This window comes from Ornithorhynchus anatinus, chromosome X3, assembly GCF_004115215.2.
Source record: "Ornithorhynchus anatinus isolate Pmale09 chromosome X3, mOrnAna1.pri.v4, whole genome shotgun sequence".
NCBI classification, from domain to species: domain Eukaryota; kingdom Metazoa; phylum Chordata; class Mammalia; order Monotremata; family Ornithorhynchidae; genus Ornithorhynchus; species Ornithorhynchus anatinus.
Window position 1 is genome coordinate 26,242,929 of NC_041751.1, and position 26,600 is coordinate 26,269,528.

Below are 26,600 nucleotides of genomic sequence, written 5' to 3' on the forward strand. Positions count from 1 at the left end.
AAAAGGTCTAAAAAGCGTTGACGGGTATTATCATTATGAGCCAGTTGCTAAGTGACATTTATCTGGCCCAAGACACATTTGGCACTTTAAACTGTGGAAATTACTCTTCACTTCTGTCCTAAAGAGCTGCTAGTGCAGAATTTCTGCCTTGTTACCCTTCAAACACAAATGCATTTCCATGGCAGGTGACTAGTACTTTATCAGTAAAGTAGTTGAGAGTCCTTCATAATAAAAAGGCTTAGCTCCATAAAAAAGAATTATCTATCAATCCATTTAAAGAAAATTCTTCGGGGATTATATTTCCAAAAGAAATGTCAAAGGAAATAGAAACCCCACAGTAAAGTGCCTTCTAAATTTATGGGGAAAGAATTGGAGGCTGAGTTGGAAAAACCCTGTCTTGTCTATTTTTATGGCATTTGTTAGGTGCTTACTATGTGCCAGGCACTGTACTAAATGCTGGGATAGATGCAAGATAATCAGTTTGGACACAGTCCTTGTTCCACGTGAGGCTCACAGTCTGAATCCCCATCTTACAGATGAGGTAACTGAAGTACAGATTTGTCTCGATTCATCTATTTTATAAACAGAGAACATTAAGATATTTGGAATCTACAACTCTATTAAATCAAAATTAAACATCCACTGTAGGCAGACAGCACAGGCTTTAGCATAAAAACTGGTGAATATGGCAAAATAGAAAAATGTATAGTAAATTTACTCTGGCATAACCAAAGTTTCACCTGAAGTGACCCCCACCCTCTATAATTTCCCCATCTCCTTCCCTATCTTCCTTTCTCCCACTTATCCTTCCCTTCTCCCACTTATCCTTCCCACTCATCTTTCAACCGGCAGCAACTGAAGCAGGTGACAAGAGAAAACTACTCCTGCTGAGACTCTAAGCCACAGCACACTCTCATCTCACTGTTCCCTCCCCGGGAGTTCCCATTATCTGTCACAATGGTCTTACCCCCCCCAGCTGTGCTCTAAAGAATCCCCAGGGGGAAATACCCATACCCTTGGTTGAAAACCTCAGCTCTAGAAGACACTTGGTTTCCTCCCAGAGAAGGAACCATTTAGAGAAAGACATTTAGTGCAGGCAATACCCATTAGCCAAGAGTGGACTGATCATCCAAGTCCTTTATTTTGTCTTTCTCCCCACTCTGGCTCTCTCGTTCTGAGCACCTACAGCTTAAGGTGAAGGGGATCAGGAAAAGGAGATGAAGTGTATATTTTGCTGCTTATCACACACCTCTTGCAAAAAAAAGGGAAACAAATAGCTATACATAAATTTCACTTTGCCAATCTATCCCTCACAAGGGACTTTATAAAGCTCATTGTCATTATCAATGGTACTTACTGGTTGCCTGCTTAGGGCAAAGCAATATATTAAGCATTTGGGAAGCTAGTTCTAATAAACAATTCACCATTCCAGAATAAAGATCGTTCACCTCCAGAGAACAGAGATCACGTCTTCTAACTCTATTAAACCCTCCAAGCTCTTGGCACAGTGCTCTTCATACAGTAGGCATTCAATAAATGCTATTGATTGAAATCGATTCATATATCTAGTCGTGTTCATTTTAACTACTGTGTATTTTCATTTCACTTTGTGGACACAGCAATGTTGGAGAATTGGGGAACATTCTTTCTGTAAAGACTTACTACTGTTAGACTGTGACCAAACCAGTTATCTTGTACCTATAGCCAGTGAAGTGCCTGGCACACAATTATGGTACTTGTTAAATGCTTACTATGTGCCAGGCGCTGTACTAAGTGCTGGGGTGAATACAAGCAAATCAGGTTGGACACAGTCCCCCTTCCACATGGGGCTCACAGTCTCAATCCCCATTTTACAGATGAGGTAACTGAGGCACACAGAAGTTAAGTTACTTGCCCAAGGTCACAACAGTATACAAGTGGTGGGGTTGGGATTAGAACTCAGGTCCAATGGCCTATCCACTAGGCCAAGCTGCTTCTTTTATAATCGATAGTACAAACTCCAAAGACATCATGTTTTCTCATTTCTTTTCTGATTAGAAACAGTCCAGAAAATACCCTTTAGGAAGGGGATATTTATTTGTCAAAGGCGGCAGATTTTAACAAATGAAGGTGCAGGCTACTTAGGTTTCTTACCTATTTTGAGGGGTGCATCTGGGGCTGGAGTTGCATACAGTAGATTCTCTGGTTTCAGATCACGATGGACAATACCATTTTCATGAAGGTACTAAACAGAAAAGTCAAGCCAGGGAAATTCAGAAAGTTGAATGAAGGAAAATATTGCCAAAGTATTATTACCCCGTGCAGTTCTGTGCAGTTAAGCAGACATGTGCATGATCTTATTAGAATTTGTAAGAAGCTGAATTAATCATTAAAGGCATAAATAGTCTGTGTTTAATATTTTGTGCATTACTAACTTTTCCTTCAATTTACACAAAGGAAATGGACTCACAGAGATAAAAGCATGAGGAAAAAAAGGCCTAAAAAGCATTGAGGGGTATTATCATATCATTCCTAAATCAACTTGTTCTAAATCTCTTTGAACTACTCACATAACCTACAATATGAGTAAACAAGTGAACCATTTCAGAGAAAACATTTTCAAAATGCCTCATCATTGGATTCTAAAATATAATTTGTCACCTGAAAATGAAATACAGTTTGCATTGTGGCATCGACTCCTAGTTGAGGGAAAATTTCTTTGGAAGAGATTATTTAATATCCTACTTAAAGTACCATTTAGAATTTACTAATCATTTCACATGCTGTAACAGAGAGATGGTCAAGAATCCAGCAGTCAGGAAGGCACTGAAGTCTAATTTACCAGTAGAATAACATAGCCATTAAAATAAGCAGAGTATTATTATGAAATTCTAGGATAAGAGTAGTTACGGAATAAACACAGACCTTGCATAACCATACTAATTGAACTTGTAGACTGTAAGCTTCTTTTATGGACATGGATTGCTACTACCAATTGTTTTCAATTAATCCATCAGTGGCATTTACTGAGCTCTTATCATGTGCAGAGCACTGTACTAACTTGGGAGAGTACAACACAACAGAATTAGCAGACACGTTCCCTGCCCATAATGAGCTTGCAGTCTAGAGAGGGAGACAGACATTAATATGAACAAATAAGTAATTTATAATACATAATTTAAAGATATGTACATAAGTGCTATGGGGTTGGGGGCGGGATGAATGTCAAATGGTCACAGATCCGAGCACATAGACAATGCACAAGGGAGAATGAGCCAGGGAAAAGAGGCCTTAATTAAGGAAGGCCTCTTGGAGGAGATTGTGACCTTAATAATGCTTTGAAGGTGGAGAGAGTGGTGATCTGGTGTATTTGGAGGGGGAGGGAGTTCCAGGCTGGGGGAGGATGAGTATTTCCAATAGGCTGATAAGGCTGATCCATAACTGGCTAGGTTTGCTGTTAGTGTGGAGTTCAGGGTTCTCAACTGATGCATGTGGCTTTAAAAAATGGGATTCTTGGCATTAAATTCCATCTTCACATGGAGGGATCCATGAACGAGGCTTCCAAACTGTTGCATTTCAGGACATTTTTTAAAATGTTTTCTCCATCATCCCTTTAGTTATTTTCCCTTGGCTTAACTGGGAGTACACCATTTGCTTTGAGTGTTGAAATAAGTCATTCTAAGCATATGTCTAGGCCAGCGAAGCTGGATATTACAACCAGTACTTGTAGTGCTCCCATATTAATCATCAAGGGTATCATCACTGTTCTAATCCCAGCTCTACCACTTGCTTGCTATGTGGCCTTGGGCAAGTCACTTAACTTCTCTGTGCCTCAGTTACCTCATCTGTAAAATGGGGATTTTACTGTGTCCAACCATGTATTTATTCCAGCGTTTAGTACAGTGCCTGGCACGTAGTAAGCCCTGAACAAATACCATTTAAAAATAGCATTTATTGAGTGCTTACTGTGTACAGCATGCTATGTGATTAATAATTAATTTAGCTGTCTTCCCATTTCACATGGAGAATCTCTTGCAGGTAGTGTTGATGGGATTTCTCCAACCCCTTAAGGTGACGATGGAACTATGCTCTCCATCACTCAGATCCATATATGGCACACTGGGAATCACTGACACCTGGTTTCAGGTTAACGTCACATTTCTTGAACCTCTGTTTCTTCAGGGGTCCAATAGCTGCATTTGTACACTTACACGTTTGAGACAATGACAACATTCCATGAGAATTGGCTACCTGGGCACAGGAAATAGTCCATATTAGCTAACTTCACCATGGACCTGAATCGCTGGACTAGTCTATGCACAGAAGGAGTTTTTCTTGATGAAATCATCCTTTGAATGTTGTGGCAACCCCACTTTTTACTAGACCCTAACATCAACATTTGCTTGGAGATACGATTCTGAGTGAGCACATATTGAAGTTCAAGGATTGAAGCTGAGGAGATACTAGTTTTAGCTCTAAGATGACTGATATTGAACAGATTTCCATCTGTTCGGTAATTTAATTCCACTCTGAGTGGGTGTTTGTTGATGGTCAGATGGAGCAACATAGAGAGAAATAGCAAAAAGAGTGTTGGAACAATGACGCAGATATGCTTAACTTGCATCTTAATCACAAAGTTGGGGGGGGCAGGGAGGGGTCTGTATTAAATCCATTACTGCTCATAGCCATCCTAGAGCAAGCAGAAAACAGTGATGAACTTTGGAGGGAACCCAGACTTTCAGAGGAATCCTCCACAATGCCTCATGATGACTGAGTCAAAAGGCCTTTCTGATGCTAAGGAAAAATCACATATAAAGTTGTCCATGTTGTTCTTGGCATTTTCCTGCTGTTGCTGAGAAGTGACAATCACACTGAGTGCGCTCTGAAGGTCTCCAAACCTATTCTAAGATTCCTGGTAGAGTCTCATACCAAAAGAGACGAACCAATCCAGGGGGAATCCTTGCAAAGTTCTCTCCAGTGAAAGAAAACAAGACAATGCCTCTTTAGTTCTGATCATTAGGTTTATCCCCTTTGGGGATTCTTCATAAATCATAAGGCTCTCTAGGGTTTTTTCATCACTCCAGATCCTTATGATGAGAGCATGGAGTCAAACTGTAAGCTTCTCTCCCTTACTCAGAGGTTACAAATACCATGAAAAAATAATAATAAAACAAGATTTCTACAGGGATTCCATCTGCTTCAGAGGGTTTGCCATTTTTCATCTGCTTGATGGATTTCCTATCATAATTTAATATTGTCAGAGAAGGTTCAAGTTCCTTGTGAGCATGGAACAAGTCTACCAACTCTGCTGTGTTGTAGTCTTCCAAGCGCTCAGAACAGTGCTCAGCACACAGTTAAGCACTCAATAAATACAATCGATTGATTACAAAGATGACTAAAGGGATGAACATTAAGACCTATGAGGAGAAGTTAAAGAAGGTAAAGATTTAGCCTGGAAAAGACTTTTACTCAACTACCGCCTTTCAGCATAGGAGACTTCATAGTCAAAAGATGGTTTTCTGGAACTCTTATCTCTTTCTGGGATGGTTATACGACTCTGTTGTATTCTCCCAAGTGGTAAGTACAGTTCTCTGCAAAGAGTAAATGCTGAATAAATACCACTGATTGATTGATGGATGATTTAGAAGGTTTTCTTTAATAGCATTTGTTAAGCATTTACTATGTTAAGCACTTTAGCTCTGGGGCAGTTAGGTACAAGTTAATCAGGTTGTTTGCAGTCCCTGTCACACATGGAGCTCACAGTCTAAGTAGGAGAGTGAACAGCTATTGAATACCATTTTACTGATGAGGACACTGAGGCACAGAGCAGTTATGTGATTTGACCAAGGTCACACAGCAGGCAAATGGCAGATCTGGGATTAGAACCCAGGTCCTCTGACTTCTAGGCCCATGCTCTTTCCACTGCTGCTTCTCATGACAGAGAGTTGTCCTGTTTGTAGGCATAGCGACATACCAGTTGACCTCTCATGGCTATTTCTAGTTTAGTATTTAAGAGTAGTTTTTTTTTCCTTTAAAGACAGAGAAGATAGAAGGTGTATGCAATAGAAGGTGAAAAATTCCTATCTTCTTTATGCTTGAATTGTGGAAGAAAAATACTTGGTAATGCAAAAAGTAATTTCTATTTTCTGAAAAGACTAAACAAAATATCTCAGATTTTGATTATTCTATTTAAAAGGTTTGATGTCTACAATTTACCAAGTTAATATTTTTAACATAATTCGTAACTGCTAGCTTGCATTTCATAGACCATCTTGTTTAATTATAATTGAAGATTAATATTTGAGTAAAAAAATCAGGTAAGCGTATGAAGAAGCAATTTGCTGTGCTGTAAAATATTTGGTTATTAATAGCAATAAAAATAAAATAACTCTTTAGCCTCAGTGACAAACACTATTTGAAGAAAGCAATAATGGGCTTTTTAAATTCATTTGAATAAAATACCACTTGCTTGTCAGATATTAAAAACAGTGGCTTAACCATTAAAAGCTCTCAAAGCAGTTTTTTTTTTAAATTTATTACTGTCTTGGTCCTACACAGAATTAACAAGCTACAAGTTGGTTCAGCAACAGGCAGGACTAGTGGAAAAATAAGAACTCATGATCAAAGTCACTTATTAAGTGCCAATTTGCATATGGTACCAAGTGAAGTGTTGCTTAGAGTAACTTAAAAAGTCACAGGCTCTATCTTCCAGAAAATTACAAGTGATGACAAGCAACACTAACATGAATAGGCATACTAAGGACATAATATGAACATATATTAATCCTGAAATTTATTGAACAAATTAAGACGTTCCTGCTACAAGATTTTCCTCAACTATAAAATGGGGATTAAAGTCAAGGGTGAAGAGTTTCTGTTTGATGCTGAGGTGGATGGGAAACCAGTGGAGCTTCTTGAGGAGTGGAGAAACATAACCTGAACGTTTTTGTGGAAAAATGATCTGGGCAGCAGAGTGAAGTATGGACTGGAGTGGGGGAGAGACAGGAGACTGGGAGGTGAGCAAGGAGGCTGACACAGTAATCAAGGTGGGAGAGGATAAGTGACTGTATTAACGTGGTAGCAGTTTGGATGGAAAGGAAATGGCGATTTTAGCAATGTTGTGAAAGTGGAACCGACAGGATTTATAGTAATGTGCCAAGTACTGTTCTAAGCGCTGGTGTAGATACAAGATAATTATTCATTCAATAGTATTTATTGAGCGCTTACTATGTGCAGAGCACTGTACTAAGTGCTTGGAATGAACAAGTCGGCAACAGATAGAGACAGTCCCTGCCGTTTGACGGGCTTACGGTCTAATCGGGGGAGATGGGCAGACAAGAACAATGGCAATAAATAGAGTCAAGGGGAAGAACAGCTCATAAAAACTATGGCAACTAAATAGAATCAGGGTGATGTACATCTCATTAAACAAAATAAACAAAATAAATAAGGTGATAAAGATATATACAGTCGAGCAGATGAGTACAATGCTGAGGGGCTGGGATGGGAGAGGGGGAGGAGGAGAGGGAAAGGGGGGAGAAGAGGGTTTAGCTGTGGAGAGGTGAAGGGGAGGTAGAGGGAGCAGAGGGAAAAAGGGGGGAGCTCAGTCTGGGAAGGCCTCTTGGAGGAGGTGAGTTTTAAGTAGGGATTTGAAGAGGGGAAGAGAATTAGATTGAGGTGAGGAGGGAGGGGTTGGACACAGTATATGCATCGTGTTTCTGTATCAGAAACACTGGTGTCAGTTCATTAGCATTTTATAGGGAATTAATCTGTAACTGCTTTAAGTTTACTGTTTCCAGCGAGTATATAGTAACAGTGATTTTAAACACTTTTGATTAGTTATCTATATAATGCCAATTAACAGTGTTTCTGATATAGAAACTCAATGTGATCTTGCATCAGGTTTTCACCAGTTAATGATCGTGTATATCCCTGTTTCCATAGATTCCTCCATCAGGTTGTATCCAAACTGTGCACTAAAACATCACATTCTGGCTTGGATGGCATTTAGTGCAAGGAGTCATTTGTAGATTGCTGAAATGATTTGTCAAACATTGCTCTTTACACCAGCTATTGTAGTTTTTAAAAGAAATTGTAATGATTATAGTAACTGAAAAAAATAAAAGATTTTTCCTGGTCAAGTGAATCAAATGGAAAACTGGCATCCAGTTTGAATGCTCCCTATATGCAAAATAACCCTGAAAAGAACCAAAAAGGAAATGACAAGATAATTAAGTATATCATGACCTAGTACTGAAAAATATTTATCAGCATCTATTTCTAAGAACATTTGACAGACATTTAACTAATTCTCTTAACTCTTCAAAAAACACATCTGACCCATTCAGATATGGCTGAAGACTTAAGCAAGATATTTATGGCAGTCAGAGGAAGTAAAAGAAACAAATAACTATTAAGGGTGAAAGAGGTTAAGAGTGATATGCTCTTAAAAGGGCAAACAAAGTCCTATTTTTAAGATAGTCAAATGAGAAAGCTAAAAATATTTCCAAGGCTTTAATAATGGCACAGCTAACGAGCTACTGTTTGACATGGGTTTTCAATTTCAAAAATAGCGTAAACTGATATGGGCAACTTTTGGATAACTGAAAAGGCTCTAGGTATCATGGTGAGATATTTGGAAGTTATTTATAAAAGAGGAAATAAGTCATCAAAAAAAGCTCAAGGGATTTGACTGCCTAGCCAGATTATCTTATTTACTTTTGGCATTCACTAAAAAAAAAGGCAAAGTGAGTTCTCATTTTGGGTTTTTTTAATTATTATCTGTTGACTTCACTAAAGAATAAAAGACCAGACAAGAATATACATTTGGTTCCAAATGAACACCTAGAAAGGGCGGGGCAAAAAGTGTTCAGAAATATCTACAAAGGAAAATTGTTGGCAGAGGCTACCAGTGGAAATGTTCAGGCCTCTATTCAAAGTAGGAACTGGAAAAGCAAGTAGGCAACTTAGTGTTTTAGCTTTACTGCTGAGGAGCTCCATTTATCAGAGGAAAGAAACCCACATTTCCTAGAATTCTCTGGGAATGAGATCCAGTCTGCAAACCAGGCTTCAGATCTCTTCCTCTTTCTGCCTGCTGAATCAACTCAGACCTCAGAGAGCTGATGTTTCTAGACCATTGTACAATTTGGCTGCAAATGCCTTGATGAGCTCTACTCTCTGTACAAACCATGAAATTTATCAGTTAACAATTAGGAACATAAAGGGAACGTCCAATGTAAGTAAACTGTGTGTTAAAGTATAATGATAATAATAGCAATGAATAATTATGGTATTTGTTAAGCGCTTACTATGTGTCAAGCACTGTTCTAAGATCATCAGGTCGAACACAGTCCCTGTCTCACATGGGGCTCACAATAGAAGGGAGTACAGATATTGAATCCCCATTTTACAGAAGAGAAAATTGAGGCACAGAGAATTTAGATGACTTGTCCAAGGTCACATAGCTGGTAAGTGGCGGAGTGGGATTGAGAACTCAGGTCCTCTAACTCCCAGGCCAATTCTCTATCCAGTAGGCAATGCTGCTTTCCAAGTCAGTCCTGGATTTACCTTTTAAATTTCAATTGATAGTTTTATATAGTACAAGAAGGGTGCTTGTCTGCTTGCTACTTTATTAATTTGTTAGAAGCAGATATTGTTAGGCAGAAAATTTGTGTTTACATCATAGCAATGTATTTCCATGGCAACATCACTTAAATATATTTAGTTGCAGTAAAATCTTTGACATCTGTGTACCAAGTACATATATTACTTGTTGAATATCAACAATTAGTCATTTCAAAGGTGAGTTTTCCAGTTTACTTTTAAAATAGCTGGAAAACAAAAAGAACAGTGATTGTGAAGAGGATATCATATTCTGAAAAACATTCTGAACAAATATGAAATCATTCACTGAGATAGTATTATGCTGAGTAAGATAAGGGTAAATTAAGCATTCTTCCCATCCTCATGGGGTTGTTTTGAAGAAAATACACGCACCTGCCACTGAGGGATTTTTGAGAGGTCTGTTAAAAATTAATCCTTCTCCTATGTGCTCCTATGTGCTATTTTAACTACAAAGGTAATAATTTTATTTACTAGACCAATAAAGTAGAATGACCATAATCAAATGATCTAAAATGGCTATAAAAGGACAAACTGCCAAATTCTATTGCAGGGGAGGACTAAGCTCTGATCTGAGATATGACTTCCAGGCCCCTTGCATGATGTGAGCTTGTTGGGACAGATGAGATTTTAGGAGAGATTTGAAGGTGGGGAGGGTTGAAGTCGGGTGGTTATGGCAGGTAAGGGAGTTCTAGGCCCTTGGGATAACAAGAGCAAGACATCGAAGATGGGCAAGGTGAGAGCAGGATACAGCCAGGAGGTAGGCTGAGGAGAGGAGAAGAGTGCAAACGGGGAGATAAGGGGGTGAGGAGAGCCAATAAATAAGGTGGAGAGTTCATGGAGAGGCTTAAAGCCAGTGCTAAGGAATCTGTCTCCCCCTCTAGGCTGTAAACTTGTTATGGGCAGGGAACGTGTCTGCCAATTCTGTTGTATTCTCCCAAGTGCTTAGTACAGTGCTCTGCATACAGTAAGTGCTCAATAAACACCACTGATTGACCGAGTTTGGCAGCCAGTTGGTTTTGAAGAGAGGGGAGATGTGTGCTGAGCTATGTTCTATGAAGGCGATCTGGGCAGCAGTAGGGAGGATGGGCTGGACTGGGGAGGGACTGACTGGAGGCAGAGAGACCAGCAAGGAGGGTGCTAAATTAGACCACTTGTGATATGACAAGTGCTGGAACCAGGGTAGTGGCTGCACGAGTGTAGAGGAGGGAAAAAGTTTGTGAGGTTAGTACAGTGCTAAGCTCTCAGTACAGTGTTTTGCACACAGTAAGCGCTTGAATTATAATCGAATGATTGGATGAATGAGGGAAAATGAGATGGTTTTAGCAGCAGGTTGGATGTGAGAATAGAATGACTGTGAAGAGTTGAGGTTGATACTAAGTTTGCATTCTTCTGTCATATGGAAAATGGGGCTGTTTTCTATAGAGGGTTGAGGGTCTTTTCCTTCCTCTCTTGGTCAAAGCCCTCCCCTCTCAACATTCCACTACAAATTTGCCCAAGGGCTTAACAGGAAAAGTCGACAGCCCTGATTCTCATGGTTTGGTCTGAATTTGTATACTTCTCAACACCTGAACATAAACACCTTTCTTAGAAAGCTCTGCATTAGGAAAACGCTTTTCCAAGACTGAAATTAAAGTGCACTGCCGAGACTCAGAGAAGAGCTTATCCTATCTCTGTCATTTCCTCAAGAACCCAATTCACACACAAACTAAATTTGTTTCCTCAATTCATTTGGACATAATATGCAATGCTGTGTTTTCACTTTACAAATATTCCAAGCTCATCCGTCTAGAAAGTTACCAAACTAAGCATGGATGACAATGATGAGCAGAATTAAAGAAACTGTAGGCGCTCTCGCTCTCTGCAACTTGGTCTTTCCACCTGAAAATGCAATCACTACAACATCAAATTTGCTTTAAATAGAGAATGATAGGTCCATTGGAAAGAGTTTAATTACATGTCTAGACACCCCTTGAATTCAAAGCAAAAATACTAACAAAAACTGGGTCACTGTGTAATGAAAACCACTGCACAGTAATTTAGTTTAATTACAGCCATGCTGAGTTCGATGGGATGCACTTAGTTAATTGATAATGCCTCTGGATTTGCTGGGAGAATGCTTAAATTTTTTTAAGAACTTAACAGGACAAAGAGGAATCATTTATTGAAAAGAAAACCAAGTTTCCTTTTTAGATTTTGTTTTAAGAAAGAAATCAAATGATCTTTTAAGTTGTTACGTTCATTCCCAAAGCAGCATTCAGGTAAATGGAATTGAAGACAACTGCTTGGAGTAAAGCAAAGATGCAATAGGAATGGTGCCCACAAGCATAACAAAAAGGAGATTTACAAATCCTTGTGGTGTGATAGAACAAGCTAAGAAATTCATTCATTCGTATTTACTGAGCACTTACTGCATGCAGAGCACTGTACTGTTGGGGAGAGCACAATACAACAATAAACAGACACATTCCCTGCCCACAATGGGCTTACGGTCTGGTGGGGGGAAGACAGACATTAATATAAATAAATAAATTGCAGATATATACATCAGTGCTGTGGGACTGGGAGAGGGGATGAATAAAGGGAGCAAGTCAGGGTGAAGCAGAAGGGCACTGAAGAAAATGAAAAGAGGGTTTATTCAGGGAAGGCCTATTCTGGGTTCTTGGCATTCTGGGTGAGCAGTGCTTCCATAAGTAAGGACCCTCAGGTACCAGGACTGCTGCTAAATGCCACTCTTGCCTCTTCAGCAACCAGAGGCCATAGTGGGGTTGCCTGCTCCATAGGACTTCAGTTTCTGGTTGGGAGAAAGGAAAAGGTATTTTCCTCCTGCCAATAGGATAGGTGTGTGATGTGTTTTTCTAGTAGCGGCGATGAGCTGTGCCTAGCCATCTATACTATTTTACCCTCTGAACAGCAGCATGCACTATAAGATGGTTACACACATACACGCACCTTGAAGGCACTGCATTTAATGTGAAAAATAGAAAATAATGCTATTCTTGTAATTCTGATTTGGAGAAAACACAAAATGTATTTCTACTGAAAATCAGCTAAAGGGCTGAGTCAGCTTGCTTCAAAAAACTGAATCATTTCCCCCTCACAAGTACTGTCCAATAGAACCTTCATTACTCCCCTCCCCATCCCAGAAAGCTGGAACGGGTTTATCTGGATGACTTTTGGCCCCTCACAAGGTCCCCAATTCAGATTCTGACTCCATTTTGCTACCCTACATATGGATCCGCTGATTACTTCCAATGGCAAGGAGTGACAAAGGATTCTCTTTTCTGATAGTACATAGAAAAATAGCAGACTCAACCACTCAGAATCAATTATGAACTGCATATATAGAAAATTGGAGCTATTCTAGATCTAGTGGTATCAGATACCATTTTCAAGAAGGCAGAATATTCACATTTTTGATTATGCAGATAATAGCACTGAGCCGTCTGAATTTATGAAAGTCTACTGTCCTTTTTAAAATGAAGACTTCATGCAATTTTTAGACTCCAAACTCTCGGGAACCGAGTTTACAGCATGGGTTATTTTTAGATTAAAACACAAAGTTCATGTCTACCAAAAGCTTATATTCTAGGGCAACATCTTCAGGACTTCAAAAAGTGCTAAGACTGACTTTACCAGGGAACATCAGAATATTTAAGAAAAGAAATACAATACTGTGGGTGGTAGTTTCCAATTTTCTTACAATTCATAATTGCTCAGCAAAATGAAGTGGAGCGTTGGGCAATTTGCAAACCTGAATTATCTCCATTATTTACCTTGACAGACTTCACTGGGCAGAGTCAATTCTATTTTCACATTGACTGAACAAAAACAACATGATATACCTGACTATGTAAGGCACACACTTTTCAATTTTCAGTTACTTAAATATTAGAAGCCATTCAAAGCTGCCATGGAATTAATGATTTAAAAGTTTGGCTGAGATCCAGCTGAAATCATCTTTGGTTATCATGCCAGGTTCTCCAATGAAAAACAATTGCTTTTTTATTTTAAGCTAAATTTTACTTAATTATCTTGACCTCGTGCCAAAGAATATATACTCTTGATGGGCAAGATCCCTCCAAATACTCAATTCATTATCTTACTCTATCAACTTCTTGAATTTTGCCATCACCACCACCACCACCGTTAATTACTCAATATTTTTGCTACACAAGGCAGAGAGAAGACATGACCCCTGACTTCTCCAAGCTTATTTTCTAGGATATAATTTTCTAGTTCTGAGAATCATCACTGCAAATCATCTTTGCTAAGCAGGAAACTTTGTTTTTCATCAATATTCTTGGAATATCCACGCTCTTTCAGTGAAGGAAAGCTAAATTAGATGAGAGTTTTACAGTGAGATTGGCAATGTCAATTTTTTTCCTACAAAATTTCATATACATTTATAGTTGCTTATTCCTTCCATCCCCATCTAGTATAATTTGATTCTGTTTATCAAGATTACATGGCACAATTTACTTTATAATTACCTCACTTAGTTTATGATTATACACACACACGTTAACTGGCTGTCCTTCATCCTCAAAGAAGAAGCTTCCCTGATAGTCAAGTTCACCTTATTTATGGCTGAAAAGGCAAATGTGGGACCCTCACTTCTGACCACACTTTGCACACATAAAAATTGAAAACTTCTGTTGTGCTGCCATGTTTGTTGTCAGCAGAGCCCGGTGCTGTTCTCAGTTTTTCCTCTTCAGTTTATGATTCTATCACTGAGTGAATCGTTATAGACTTTTCACTCCTTTGTTAACGATTCTTGGCAAAATAGTTCTAGGTACTTGGAAAATACAAAAGATTGGCTTGGGTGACACACCAGGATCTCCACTAGTGGCTTGTTTTTGTGGTTTTTTTTTACAGTATTTATTAAGTGCTCATTTAATACTCTAGTAACCCTGTCTATATGATGCACATAGCTACCCTTTCACAAACTCTGCTTGAGGGATCACACATTTAATCTTTCAGGGGTCTATTCAATTTTAGCTCTTGGGTTGGGAGTTTCTTGATACATAACATGATAGAGAGCATAACAAGGAGCTATGCCACCTTAACATGACTTGGTTTTATGGTATTTGTTAAACACTTACTATGTCCCAGGCACTGTACTAAGCACTGGGGTAGATACAAGCTAATCAGGTTGGACTCAGTCCATGTCTCAAATGGGGTCCACAACTTTAATACCCATTTTACAGATGAGGAACTGAAGCACAGAGAAGTTAAGTGACTTGTCCAAGGTCACACAGCTGACAAATGGCAGAGCCAGCATTAGAACCCAGGTCCTCTGACTCCTAGGCCAGTGCTCATTCCACTAGGCCATGCTGCTTCTCAATTGATTAATATGGTTACCGTAATTCAGCATGTCATCATGGTTGAAAGATCTTTCAACTAGGGCTTAAAATGGGTTCATCAAATTTGAGGTCTTTTGAGGGACCACGGGGAGAAGAGTCTGAGGAATGTGATCTTGGATGTTAAAAGGAGGTGCAGAGAGAAGAGGTTCTACCGATTAAATCTTAGAGGATGCACTTGATGGGAATGATATGGGGACCTACAGCATTTCTTTGCACAAAAATGAATCCTCCATTAATTGTGTTTCTTCCACTATCATCATCATTTTCCACAACATTTAACTAATGTGTGGCCATGTGGCAAGAGCCCAGGCCTGGGGGTCAGAGGACCTAGGTTCCAATCCCAACTCTACCACTTTTCTGCTGTATGATTTTGGACAAGTCATTTAACCTCAGCTGTAAAATGGGGATTCAATACCTGTTCTCCCTCCTACTTAGACTATGAGCCCCATGTGGGACTTGACTATCCTGTATCTAGCCCTGGGCTTAGTCTGGTGTTTGGCACATACTAAGTGCTTAACAAATACTATTAGTATTTTTATAGATGTCATGTGAAACAAATCAGATAGAGGTAATGAAGTAAAACTTAACACTATAAATGTTCTAAATTCAATTAAAAACATAATTATCTTATGTGTAGATCAGTTAACGCTTTGCCTGTAGGATGGAAATACACATGTTTGTATTTTGGGAGTATATTTTTTAGACTTTTAAAAAGAGCTACTTGGCCTTCATACATGAAACTCACTGAGATCTCTGACGCTGTATGACAGAGTTCAGAGAGGAACTAGGAAGCTAGGCCCTGCTGTTAAACCCAACATTTCATTTCAAATAAAAAAGAAATTGCTTTTCCATTGATAGCACCAAGGGCTGAACTAATCCAAGTCATGCTGTGCCCTTCTACAATGCTTTTCCACAAAAAGCAAAGAACACGTTTCTAAGAACTCAAGCCTGATGATTCAAGCACTTACAATCTGCACAAGTGATCACTTCAAAATCCCAGAATGCAACTTATATGAATGAGCTTTTCCACCTGCCAAAAGCCCCTCAAAATGAAATTTGTATTCAGTCACTTCAATTTATCTAAATACAATTAGGAGTTGATGGCGAATGAAGCTCAAAAACGAGTAAGCCATTGATCATATCAGGGACTTTGTGAACCAGAGAAGTACTTGAGCTGGAGGAACTTTGAGTTTACTAGCCCTCTGACTCATAATAATGTACATTTTCTTGACACAATCTATAATGCTAGAGTTGTGTTACTAAAGAACCTCATGTTGTAAAAAGCTTGTGATAAAGCACTCACAAACTGAACGATGAAGAAAGCATGCACAAATGGTTTCTTCCACCATTGCATTTCACCATATTCACACAGAAAAGCATTGTGGAAAGAATGTTGCCCAGATCTGCAATAGCATTCTATCTGCTATGCACAGTGAAAACATGCATTTTGGCAGACTTGACTGCTCATAAATTTTCAAGAGTTGTGAGCCTTTTAACGCTCATCTCACAGGTCAGTCGATTCCTATAGGCACATTAAGATAGACGGTTGAGATTTCCAATACCTAGAACCAACACTTGATGCGTTCAATATTTAAAAGAATTAAACATAAATTTTGGACCATAGTCGACTAAACTACCTTGGCCACTCAGGTCGCTCTTCTTAAAAAATCACTAGGATCAGAATGGCAACCTCCCTTAGCCTGTGTCAGTGATTCATCATCCTGTCAAACAGTTCTTTCTTAAGTCAAACTGAACTCTCTCCTGCTGCAATTTCAACCCATTTTCTTTTATTGGGTCTTCATGCAAATACTTAGCATACTTAGTTCAGCAAAGAAGCAGATCCAACACAAAATTACAATTATGTAGGAGATTAAGTATTTGTGACTGTGCAACCAAGAAGACACTGTCAATAATCATCATTAGTATTTAGTGTCTGTGCAGAGTACTCTACTGAGTGCTTGGGAGAGTAAATTTCCCCACATATCTTCCCTGTACTTCTGCCTCCCCAGTCTCAAGTATCATACGGAAAAATATGGGCGTATCCGATTAATCAATATACCAATCAGAAATATGTATTGAGTTCTTACTCTGAAGAGCACTATACTCAAGGAGCTTACAATCTAGTGGGGGAGATAAATCAATACAAAATAAATTACAGCTAGGAGGAAGCAATCAATCAATCAATGTTACTGAGCACTTATTACGTGCAGAGCACTGTACTAAGAGCTTGGGAGACTACGATAGAGTGTAAAGATGTGTACCTAAGTGCCCAGGGCTGTGTGAGTATCAAGGACCAGGATCTGAGAGTCACGTGTTATTTCTTGGTTCCTACCAGCTGCCAATCTAGTCTCACTTCTAATGATACCTTTTCATTATATTTTGTCAGAGATTTTAATTATTTTGCTCCCTTTTTGAAGAAGAACCAAACAAGGTGCACACTAAAATGCAGTTTTCAGTTTTATCAGGGTATAAAGAGTATCTTGCAGAACTTTTACCTTCTTAAATAAGAGGCTTCTAGTCACCTGATATTGCTTGTCCAGAAAATGTTTGACCCTGATGGCAAGACCGGGCTACCACCTCAGAGGACTGCTCCTTGAGGTCAGGGAACGGGTCTACCAACCCTGTTGCATTATAGTCTCTCGAGAGCTTAGTACAGTGCTCTGCACACAGTAAGCATTCAATGAATACATTTGATTGATTGACAGAGCAATGTGGAGAAATATCTATCAGGTAAGGCTCTGGTGGCGAATCGGAGTTGCCTTGTGTGAATTTTTACATATCGTGATTAAGAGATGGAGCTTGGGGCAGAATTTGGGGGTCTTCTACCACCACCACCCCCCTTCCAAAATGTATGGATTAGCCTAGGGACACTGAAGGATTTTCCTAATTTCCACTGGGCTAGTCTGGCACCAGTTTCCAGGATTCTGAAGAAGCAACATGTCATGGCTATAATTTAGCATATGGATAGACTTGACAAATCACACAGGAAATACTATTTGCCTCTAGGCCACACAGATAAATTAACAACTGCAGCTGTGCTCTAAAAATGTCTAAATATAGTGAATCAGGTACATTTCACTGTGTGAAATTATTTAGAGATACTGTATTTTCATGGTGAAACCTCAGGATAATGAGCCTTTGAAGGATGATTATATTTCTATTGCCCATCTGTGAAATCTACTTTCTCAACTGTGGATATTAAAGAGTTCATCATTTGAAAATCATTTTGCCTTATGCATATTTATGTGTTAATAGTCAAATTCTCAATTGTGCATAAACATGATGCAGATGTTTTGGGTTAATTATGCTGCTTGTTTGAGAGCTTGAGGTCTACTTTATATAGCATGACCTCCCTTTACAAGATCAGTACTGATCTTATAGATATCAGAAAATTATTATAAATACAACTGAGAGTTTTATAAAGAAAAAATCAACATTCACCTTTAATTTTTAAATTATTATTATTATTAATAATAACGGTATTTGTTAAGCACTTACTATGCTCCAGGCACTGTTCTAGGTGCTGGGTTAGATATAAGACCATCAGGTTGAATACAGTCCCTGTCTCACATGGGGCTCCCAGTCTTAATCCCCATTTTATAGATGAGGTAACCAATGCACAGAGAAGTGACGTGACTTGCCCAAGATCACACAGTGGAGAAGTGGTGGAGCAGTGATTAGAACCCAGGCCCTTCTGACTGCCAGGCTTGTGCCCTAGCCAGTAGGAGTGCTTCTCAAATCTGTATTTGTGGAAGCCTTTAGGATATTTGGGCATGAATGGAAGAGGAAGAAGAAGATTCTATAGAATTCAAGTATAAAACTCAAAGAAATTAAACTCTTCACTTCATCTGCACATAAAGGGAGATGTATGGATATACTATACTGCAAATAGCCCTGCATTGATGGTACTTGTTTAAAAACTCAGTGAACAGCTTTTAAGGGAATACTTCTTTGTTTAGATCCCAAAGTCAAAATAATCTGCTTATATGAGAAATGAATATGACTTTAAAATCAAATGGACCCATTTAAATACACTTCCACCATGTAAAAGATGCATCTGAATATTTATCCTCATCTTTAGAATTCAAAGTGTTTATAAAGTACCAAATAGCATTCATTCTTAATCCTAAGGGAAGTTTGGCAAAGTCTAAAATAGATAAAGAATAATCCCTCCTTGCCCTCCCACAATGAGACAACACTGATATCGGTCGGACCTGTGGGATGGACTTAGATTCACAGAACAGAAAACAGAAGATTTTCTTTTTTCCTTTTTTTTATGGTATTAGTTAAGCCCTTACTATGTGCCAGGCACTGTATGCAGATGTCATTTAGAGCCAGTTTTCCAATGCTCTCAGCAGGTGAGGGTACACTGTACAAAAAACATTCATAAATCATCTCATGTTGTGCTTGAAAATATTGAGGAAGCAGATGCAAATGTAATTGCCAAATGGTCTCTCAAATAAAAGTGCATGTATACATCCCCACCTGAACAGGGTTAACACAACACCCTCACAAGGATGAAAGGTTCCCAAGGGCTCAGACTTTGTTTACATACTTTTTGGGTTTTAATGGTATTTGTTAAGCTTTTGCTATGTGCCGGGCACTATACGAAGCACTGGGGTAGATACAAATTAATCAAGTTGGACACAGTCGATGTCCCCCATGGGGCTCATAGTCTTAGTCCCCATTTTACAGATGAGGTAACTGAGGCCCAGAGAATTGACGTGACTTGCCCAAGGTCAAACAGTAGACAAGTAGAAGAGCTGCGATTAGAACCCAGGTCCTTCCGACTCCCAGGCCCGTGCTCTATCCACTAGATCACACTGCTTCTCCATGAAGTACTTAATGAGGACTCAAAAACTCTAAGTGCAAATATAGGTGTGCCTCTAACTCCTTTCAAATAACATGCAGCCACTTGCCCCCATCTCTAGGGTGCAAGGGTCAACTGTATAGACTGACAGGAGAATAAATTTTAGCTGCAAAAATGCCTTAAATATTAGGGCTTGAAACTACTGGATTTCTTGTCAAATTTTCCTGTTCCCAGAGCCGCCCTTTTGATGTTTTCAGCTACCTAAGTTGCTTTGAAGGGTTTGTCTGAATCAGGAACTAGAGTAGGAGGGCAAAGGGGGTCACTGGGGGCTAGAAGTGCATTTTAAAAATATCCCCTTACCTCTGTCAAAACTAGAAGTGTTTCCCCTACTCCCCAGTCAAATTATAACCTGATGATAACCTTCCAAAACCATGACATCACTTTGAGATTTACAAAAGAGCTTGGACCTGAAACTGAGGGATTCTCCTCCATTCAAGGATTGGAATAACACAAACTCCCCCGACCTATTTACAACCAGGTCTTGAATTTTACAGCTGAGAAATGGTTCTGAATAAGCAGGAGAAAAATGTAAAGGTTAGGATTGATTTAGGTGCCAGAATGCAAAAAGAACAAATTCAAATCACACAAAGGGTTGGAAAAAGTGGCAAATTCATCAAAACACTGTATGGAATATTGAAAGTAAGACAGAGAAGTGAAAAATGGAGTGGAAAGATGAATTTTAAGCATGGATTTTCCTCGACCATATCAACGTACCAAATCATGTGAAACTTGGATAGGCACTTTACTCCAGCAACCTAAATGGGCCAAGCTTAATTATTTAAGTGAAAGACCCCTTTATGACAGTCTAGTTAAAGTGCTCTTACTCTGAATTTGAGCGGCATTAGTATTTTTTAAAAATCACTTGCAATATTAAATGGGACTAAAGGTTTCATAGATGCCTTGTTCCTTTTGATATTTGGATTTGTAAATGAGAAACTAGAGGACTCCTTGACCCCCACCTTGGTACACTGCAACCCTTCAAATTAGGACCAAGTTTGGATCATTAATTTACCTTCTAATTGGAGACCAGAGCTCTCCCCATGTTCAAAGCCCTCCTAAAATCACATCTCCTCCACGAGGTTTTCCTCACTTAAAGCCCTGCCTAGTGGATAAAGCCTGGGCCTAGGAGCCAGAGGACCTGTGTTTTAACCCTGGCTCTGCCATTTGTCTGCTGTATGACCTCAAGCAAGTCTCTTAACTTATCTGTGACTTCGTTTCCTCAACTGCAAAATGGGGATTCAATACCTGTTCTCCCTCCTGCTTGACACAGTGACCCATGTGGGACAGGGACTAAACCTGGTCTGCTGGCCTGATTATCTTGTACCTAACCCAGTGCTTAGAACAGTGCTTGATGGATAGTTAGTGCTTAACAAATACCATTAAAAATTAAATCTCTACTATTTATTTCTCCCTACTGTCTCCTCTGCACTTCTAAACCACCTAAGCACTACACAACCTCCCATAACACTTTTGCATGTATCTTATGTTTCTTAGAAACTGACTCATATACGTGTCCCTACTCCTCCTCCTTCAATTTATTTTAATATCTGTATCCCCAGGACAGGATCCCATTTACTAATTCTATTGTACTTTTCCCAAACACTTACTACAGTGCTCTGTACACAGCAGGTGCTCAGTAAATACTATCGATCAATTAACCTCTTTGGGGACAATAAGGCCAGAAAAAATTTAGAGTGTCCTGGTAAATATTGGCTATTTGTGTTTCTCTGAGGACATTATACTTTTTGCTCAACAATACACCTTACCCAGTTTAATTAATCTTCCCAATAGATCTGAAAAATTTTAGGATTCTAATATCTAAATTACTTTATCCCAATTATATCAATTTAAAATGTATTACTTCTCCAGAATTCTTATTATATACATACATTAGTGCACTTAATCTTTATAAATTATATTTTTTTTGCAGATCACCTCCATTGATTCAAAGTATCTAGGTGGGCTAACTTCAGAATTAGGCTCTGTTAAAAAGTAAATAACCAGTATTTCCAATCCCAAATAAATGAACCTTTTTCAAGCATGTATTACCTAATATTCTCTTCTCCCACTCTCTTCTGCATCACCTTTGTACTTGGATTTACTCCCTCTATTTACTTCTCCCTCATCCCCATGGCACCTATGTACATATCCATATATTTTAATTTATAATAATGTCTGTCTCCATGTCTACTAACTCTGTAATATTGTACTCTCCCTAGTGCTTGTACAGTGCACTGCACAGCATGAACGCTCAAAAAATACAAATGATTGACTCTAGACTTCTTTTTTTTTGCCCATAAAGTTCAGATGCTTTGAAGTGACCTAACACTGGGAGACAACATTTATTTAGCATCTCTGATTAAATATTTTTGTCTTTTGAAGATTCTACCACTATACACTATGACCATGTCCATTCATTTACCTCACATTTTAAGTAAATTTGGTGCTTTAATGAAATTCATCATTAACTGTCATAGAAAGGGATGGGGGGAAGGGAAAGAGGGTTGAGGGAAGAGGAATGGGAAAAAGGCAGAGAAAAAGGGAAGAGGGAAGAAGGAACCCATTTCACCTTGAATCTGTGATTATTTCCTGGTGGATCAGTAATAGTTGATTTGATTGGACATCACTTACTGATTCCTCCTACCACATGCAAAGCATTATAAAGGAAGCTGGAAACACAAGTCCTTCCCTCGAGGACCTAGCACTTCAAAGAGAGCGTCAGGACAGACCAGTGAAAAGAAACAAAAATCACATGATAGCATTGGCTGCAATCTCTACACTGTCAGTTGTCAGTCAACAGTCTTTAATAAGTGGCAACTTTCTGCAGAGCACTGAACTGAGAGCTTAGGGAATAAACAGAAAATGTGCAAGCCTCAACTTAATCATGAAACCCACAGGCCTTGGGTGATATTCCATCAGAAGTGTGTCTGGCTTTCCTGCTCACATTACATTTTACTAATATCTGTATTTGTCTGGAGGTTTGGATTCTTGAACTACTTTTTGGCTGAAGACCTGCACAGTATCAACAAGGTCCAATATAAACATTCATTACACTTTGCATGTACAGCTACTGCATTTCTTTTAAATCATTTATGTTTACACATGGGGAAAGAAAAGGAAAATGAAATGTGCCTGCTGCTTCTACCTCTGGCTCTGGGCCTTGGGACATTAAAGGGAGTAAAAGTCAGGGCTCTGGAAGTGAGAAAGGCAAACTCCTTTTGAGAAACAGTGTGATCTAGTGGATAGAGCACGGGCCTGGGAGTCAGAAGGACCTGGGTTCTAATACCAGCTCCTCCACTTGTGTGCCATGTCACCTTGGGCAAGTCACTTCACTTCCCTAGGCCTCAGTTACTTCATCTGGAAAATGGGGATTAAGACTGAGCCCCACAGGGGACAGGGGGCTGTGTCCAACCTGATTAGCTTATATCTACCCCAGCACTTAGAACAGGGCCTGGCACAGAGTAAGTGCTTAGCAAATATCACAAAACAAAACCAAAAAAAACCTCTCCCAAAACAAGAATTGGGGCAGGGAGAGGTCAGCAAATCCCCTGACCAGCCCTATGGTCATCTTTTCTTTCTCTAGTGGACAGCATATTCTTAGAGTCGGACAGAGAACTGAGGAAAAAGATTCCTTCTCCTGGTCTCCAACCACCAATCCACTTTCTTCGGTGGTATTTGTTAAGCACTTACTATTTTCCAAGCACCATACTAAGTGCTGGGGTAGATATAGTCCTTGTTCCACATGCAACTCATATTCTAAAGGGGGAGGGAAAACAGATGAGGAAACTGAGGCACAGAGAAGTGAAGTCTTTTGCCCAAGTTTACACAGTAGGCAAGGGGCAGAACTGGATTAGAACCCAAATCTCCTGATTCCCAGACCTGGGCTCTTTCCACTGGGTCATGCTGCTTCTCTAAGTGGAAGCACACATTAGAAAGGCCCTCCCCTTTTCTTATTTTGCTTATCTTGTGATCCATCAAAACTTGTGTTTTCTCATCTTCCCCACCCTCCCCGCCCCCATTTATTCTTATTTTTCTTTTGCCTTCCCAATCACTTCCTTACCTTCCCAATTATTCCTCAATCTTAAATCTTAATAATAATAATGAAAGTTGTCAAGCACTGTTCTGAGTCCTGAGGTAGGTACAAGTTTAATCAGCTCAGACATAGTCCCTGTCCCACATAAGATGCATGGTACCCTCAATTTCCAGTTTCTTCAACGTGTCAGTGTCTGTATACCTCCCTTTCTCAGAAGCTCTGTCTTTCTGTAGCTCTGCTTTTGTCTGCGTCCCACAGTGTAATTTGTATCCCTGTAGATTCTAAGCTCCTTGTGGGCAGGTAAGGTGTCAACCAACTCTGTTATACTGAACTTTCCCATCAATTGCTTGTTTCCTCCATTCTCCATGTGCACTCTCACGTATGTATGTGTGTAAGTCTCTCTTTGTTTCTGCATCCTTATGAGTATATCCCCGTGTATCTTCACGCTTTCTTGGGGATATTTTTGTGTATCTAGATCCATGCTGTGTCTTTGTGTATCCTCATTTTTGTGTGTGTCTATATATTCCAATTTATGTCTCTCTGTGGGAGTCTTTGGGTGTGTGCACACAAAAAGGATGCTCAATAGGTACTCATATGTCCCTCCAAATGTTTTGATACATATGTGTGTGAATGGGTGTGTGTGCACGCACACACGCGCAAACATCAGCGGCCACTTAAGGTCAGAGATAACCGAGGGCTGATGGTGGCTGGGCTGTCTCAGTGCTCTGGCTTTTATCTCGTTGTGGCATCTGGCTCTTTCCCCCTTGCCTTTCACTGCCTAGCTTTCAACCTTTCTGTGAGGTGGTAGGAAGGAGGTTAGATTTCTAATTACCTTTTTTCTATCCCAGTACTTTGCCCAGAGCTTTGGTACATAGTAAATTCATCGTAAATAACTATAATTATTATTACTGGACTCCAGGGCTTCTCCTACCTCTCCTCTCAAGCCTAAGTTATGATGGAATTCTATTACTCATGGATCAATGAACCAAAAGCAATTCAATTTTTTTATTTTCCAATCAATCAATGGTATTTATTGAGTATACTGTATGCAGAGCTCTCTACTAAGTGCTTGGGAGAATACAATAGAGTTATTAGACCTGATCCTTGACCTCAAGGAGTTTACATGGACTGTATCTCATGGAACAGAGCCAGTGTTACTTGCTGACCTCCCTGCCTCCTGTCACTTAACATCTCCGTGCCTCATTTACCTCATCTGTAAAATGAGGATTGAGACTGTGAGTCCATGTCATATGTGAGACATGGACTCTGTCCAACCCAATTAGCATGTACCTATCCCAGCGCTTAGTACAGTGCGTAGTAAATTCTTAATAAATACCAAAAAAAACCCAAAAAATCCTCAACAAAACACTGTCTTTCCTGACATAGGAAAGTCAGTTCCCCCTACCATATGGGAACTGGGAGTTAGTACAGGTGCTTATTTCTCCAGGTGGTAATATAAAAGCACAAAAGGAGACTACAATAGTGCACTGCTTTCCATTTTTGTCAAGATTTCCTAAAGTCTAAAAACCTCTCTAGTGGATGTCTTCATCTCTGGTCCTTTGCCCAACCTGGGTTTATCCTTGGCCTCTGGCTCTGTCTGATTGTAGTGGTCCATCGATAATCAAGTGGGGATTTTATTTTCCCTTTTAGGAGTGTCAGAGAATACTTCACACTATAAGATATCTGACTTGGTGAAGGACTGCCAAGAGACCCCTAGGGTGGAATTTAAACTGACTTAAGTCATATAACCTCTGTGAAAATGAAAGTTTCCTCTTCCTCAACATTAATCCCATTGTGGTAATCAGAATCCTTCAGAGTAGCAAGTGTGCTTATTCATGAAAACCACAGGATTATATTTCTAAGATAAATGAGACCACACTTGGAAACTGAAGAAATGAATTGAGGCATTAGTGCATGGGAGTCTTTCCCACTGTCACATTAAGAGAGATAGTCAACAGGATAACTATGTTTCCTTTTATTTAGGAAACAATATGAAGACCATCCCCAAGGACCAAGTAGACTAGAAAAGATCACATTTCATGCCCAAAGGAAGAAAATTCAGACAACATTTTCAGGGTGAATTGAAGTTAGCTCATAAAGAATGAAGGAATATTGTCTGCTGCAGAGAAGAAAAAGACAAATTATATTACCCAGGTTTTTCTATTAAAACTTGTAATTCAGACAAAAATAAGTCAAGAAAAGACTGCTACTTTAGAGGCATCAAATTGCCAGTCCAAGCTTCCAATCTAAACATGATATTTTGTGTCCATTCTTTGCAGGCTTGGATGAGTTTCAGGGGCAGCTAGCATAGTATCAATCAGTAATAGTATTTATTGAGTGTTTAATCTGGGCAGAGAACTGGGAGAGGACAACCAAGTCAGTAAATCAGCCCTGGCTCACAGTCTTAATTCCCAATTTACAGTTGAGGTAACCGAGATGGGGAGAAATAAAATGACTTGCCCAAGGTCACACAGCAGCATGGCTCAGTGGAAAGAGCCCGGGCTTGGGAATCAGAGGTCATGGGTTCGAATCCAAGCTCTGCCACTTGTCAGCTGTGTGACTGTGGGCAAGTCACTTAACTTCTCTGTGCCTCAGTGCCCTCATCTGTAAAATGGGGATTATGACTGTGAGCCTCACGGGGGACAACCTGATTACCCTGTATGTCCCCCAGCGCTTAGAACAGTGCTCTGCACATAGTAAGCGCTTAACAAAACCAACATTATTAAATATG

General features: G+C 39.5%; 1 protein-coding gene and 1 long non-coding RNA gene across 2 annotated transcripts in view; one reads left to right on the forward strand and one right to left on the reverse strand.

The window, feature by feature from the left end:
- The window catches only part of LOC103171389, a 61,678-nt gene that overhangs the window by 30,307 nt on the left and 4,771 nt on the right, over positions 1-26,600 (forward strand). The window lies entirely within an intron of this gene.
- The window catches only part of CAMK4 (calcium/calmodulin dependent protein kinase IV), a 242,086-nt gene that overhangs the window by 30,195 nt on the left and 185,291 nt on the right, over positions 1-26,600 (reverse strand). Inside the window, exon 6 of the mRNA XM_007672810.3 lies at positions 2,134-2,224. Coding sequence (XP_007671000.2) covers positions 2,134-2,224 — 91 coding nt within the window. The remainder of the gene's footprint in view (positions 1-2,133; positions 2,225-26,600) is intronic.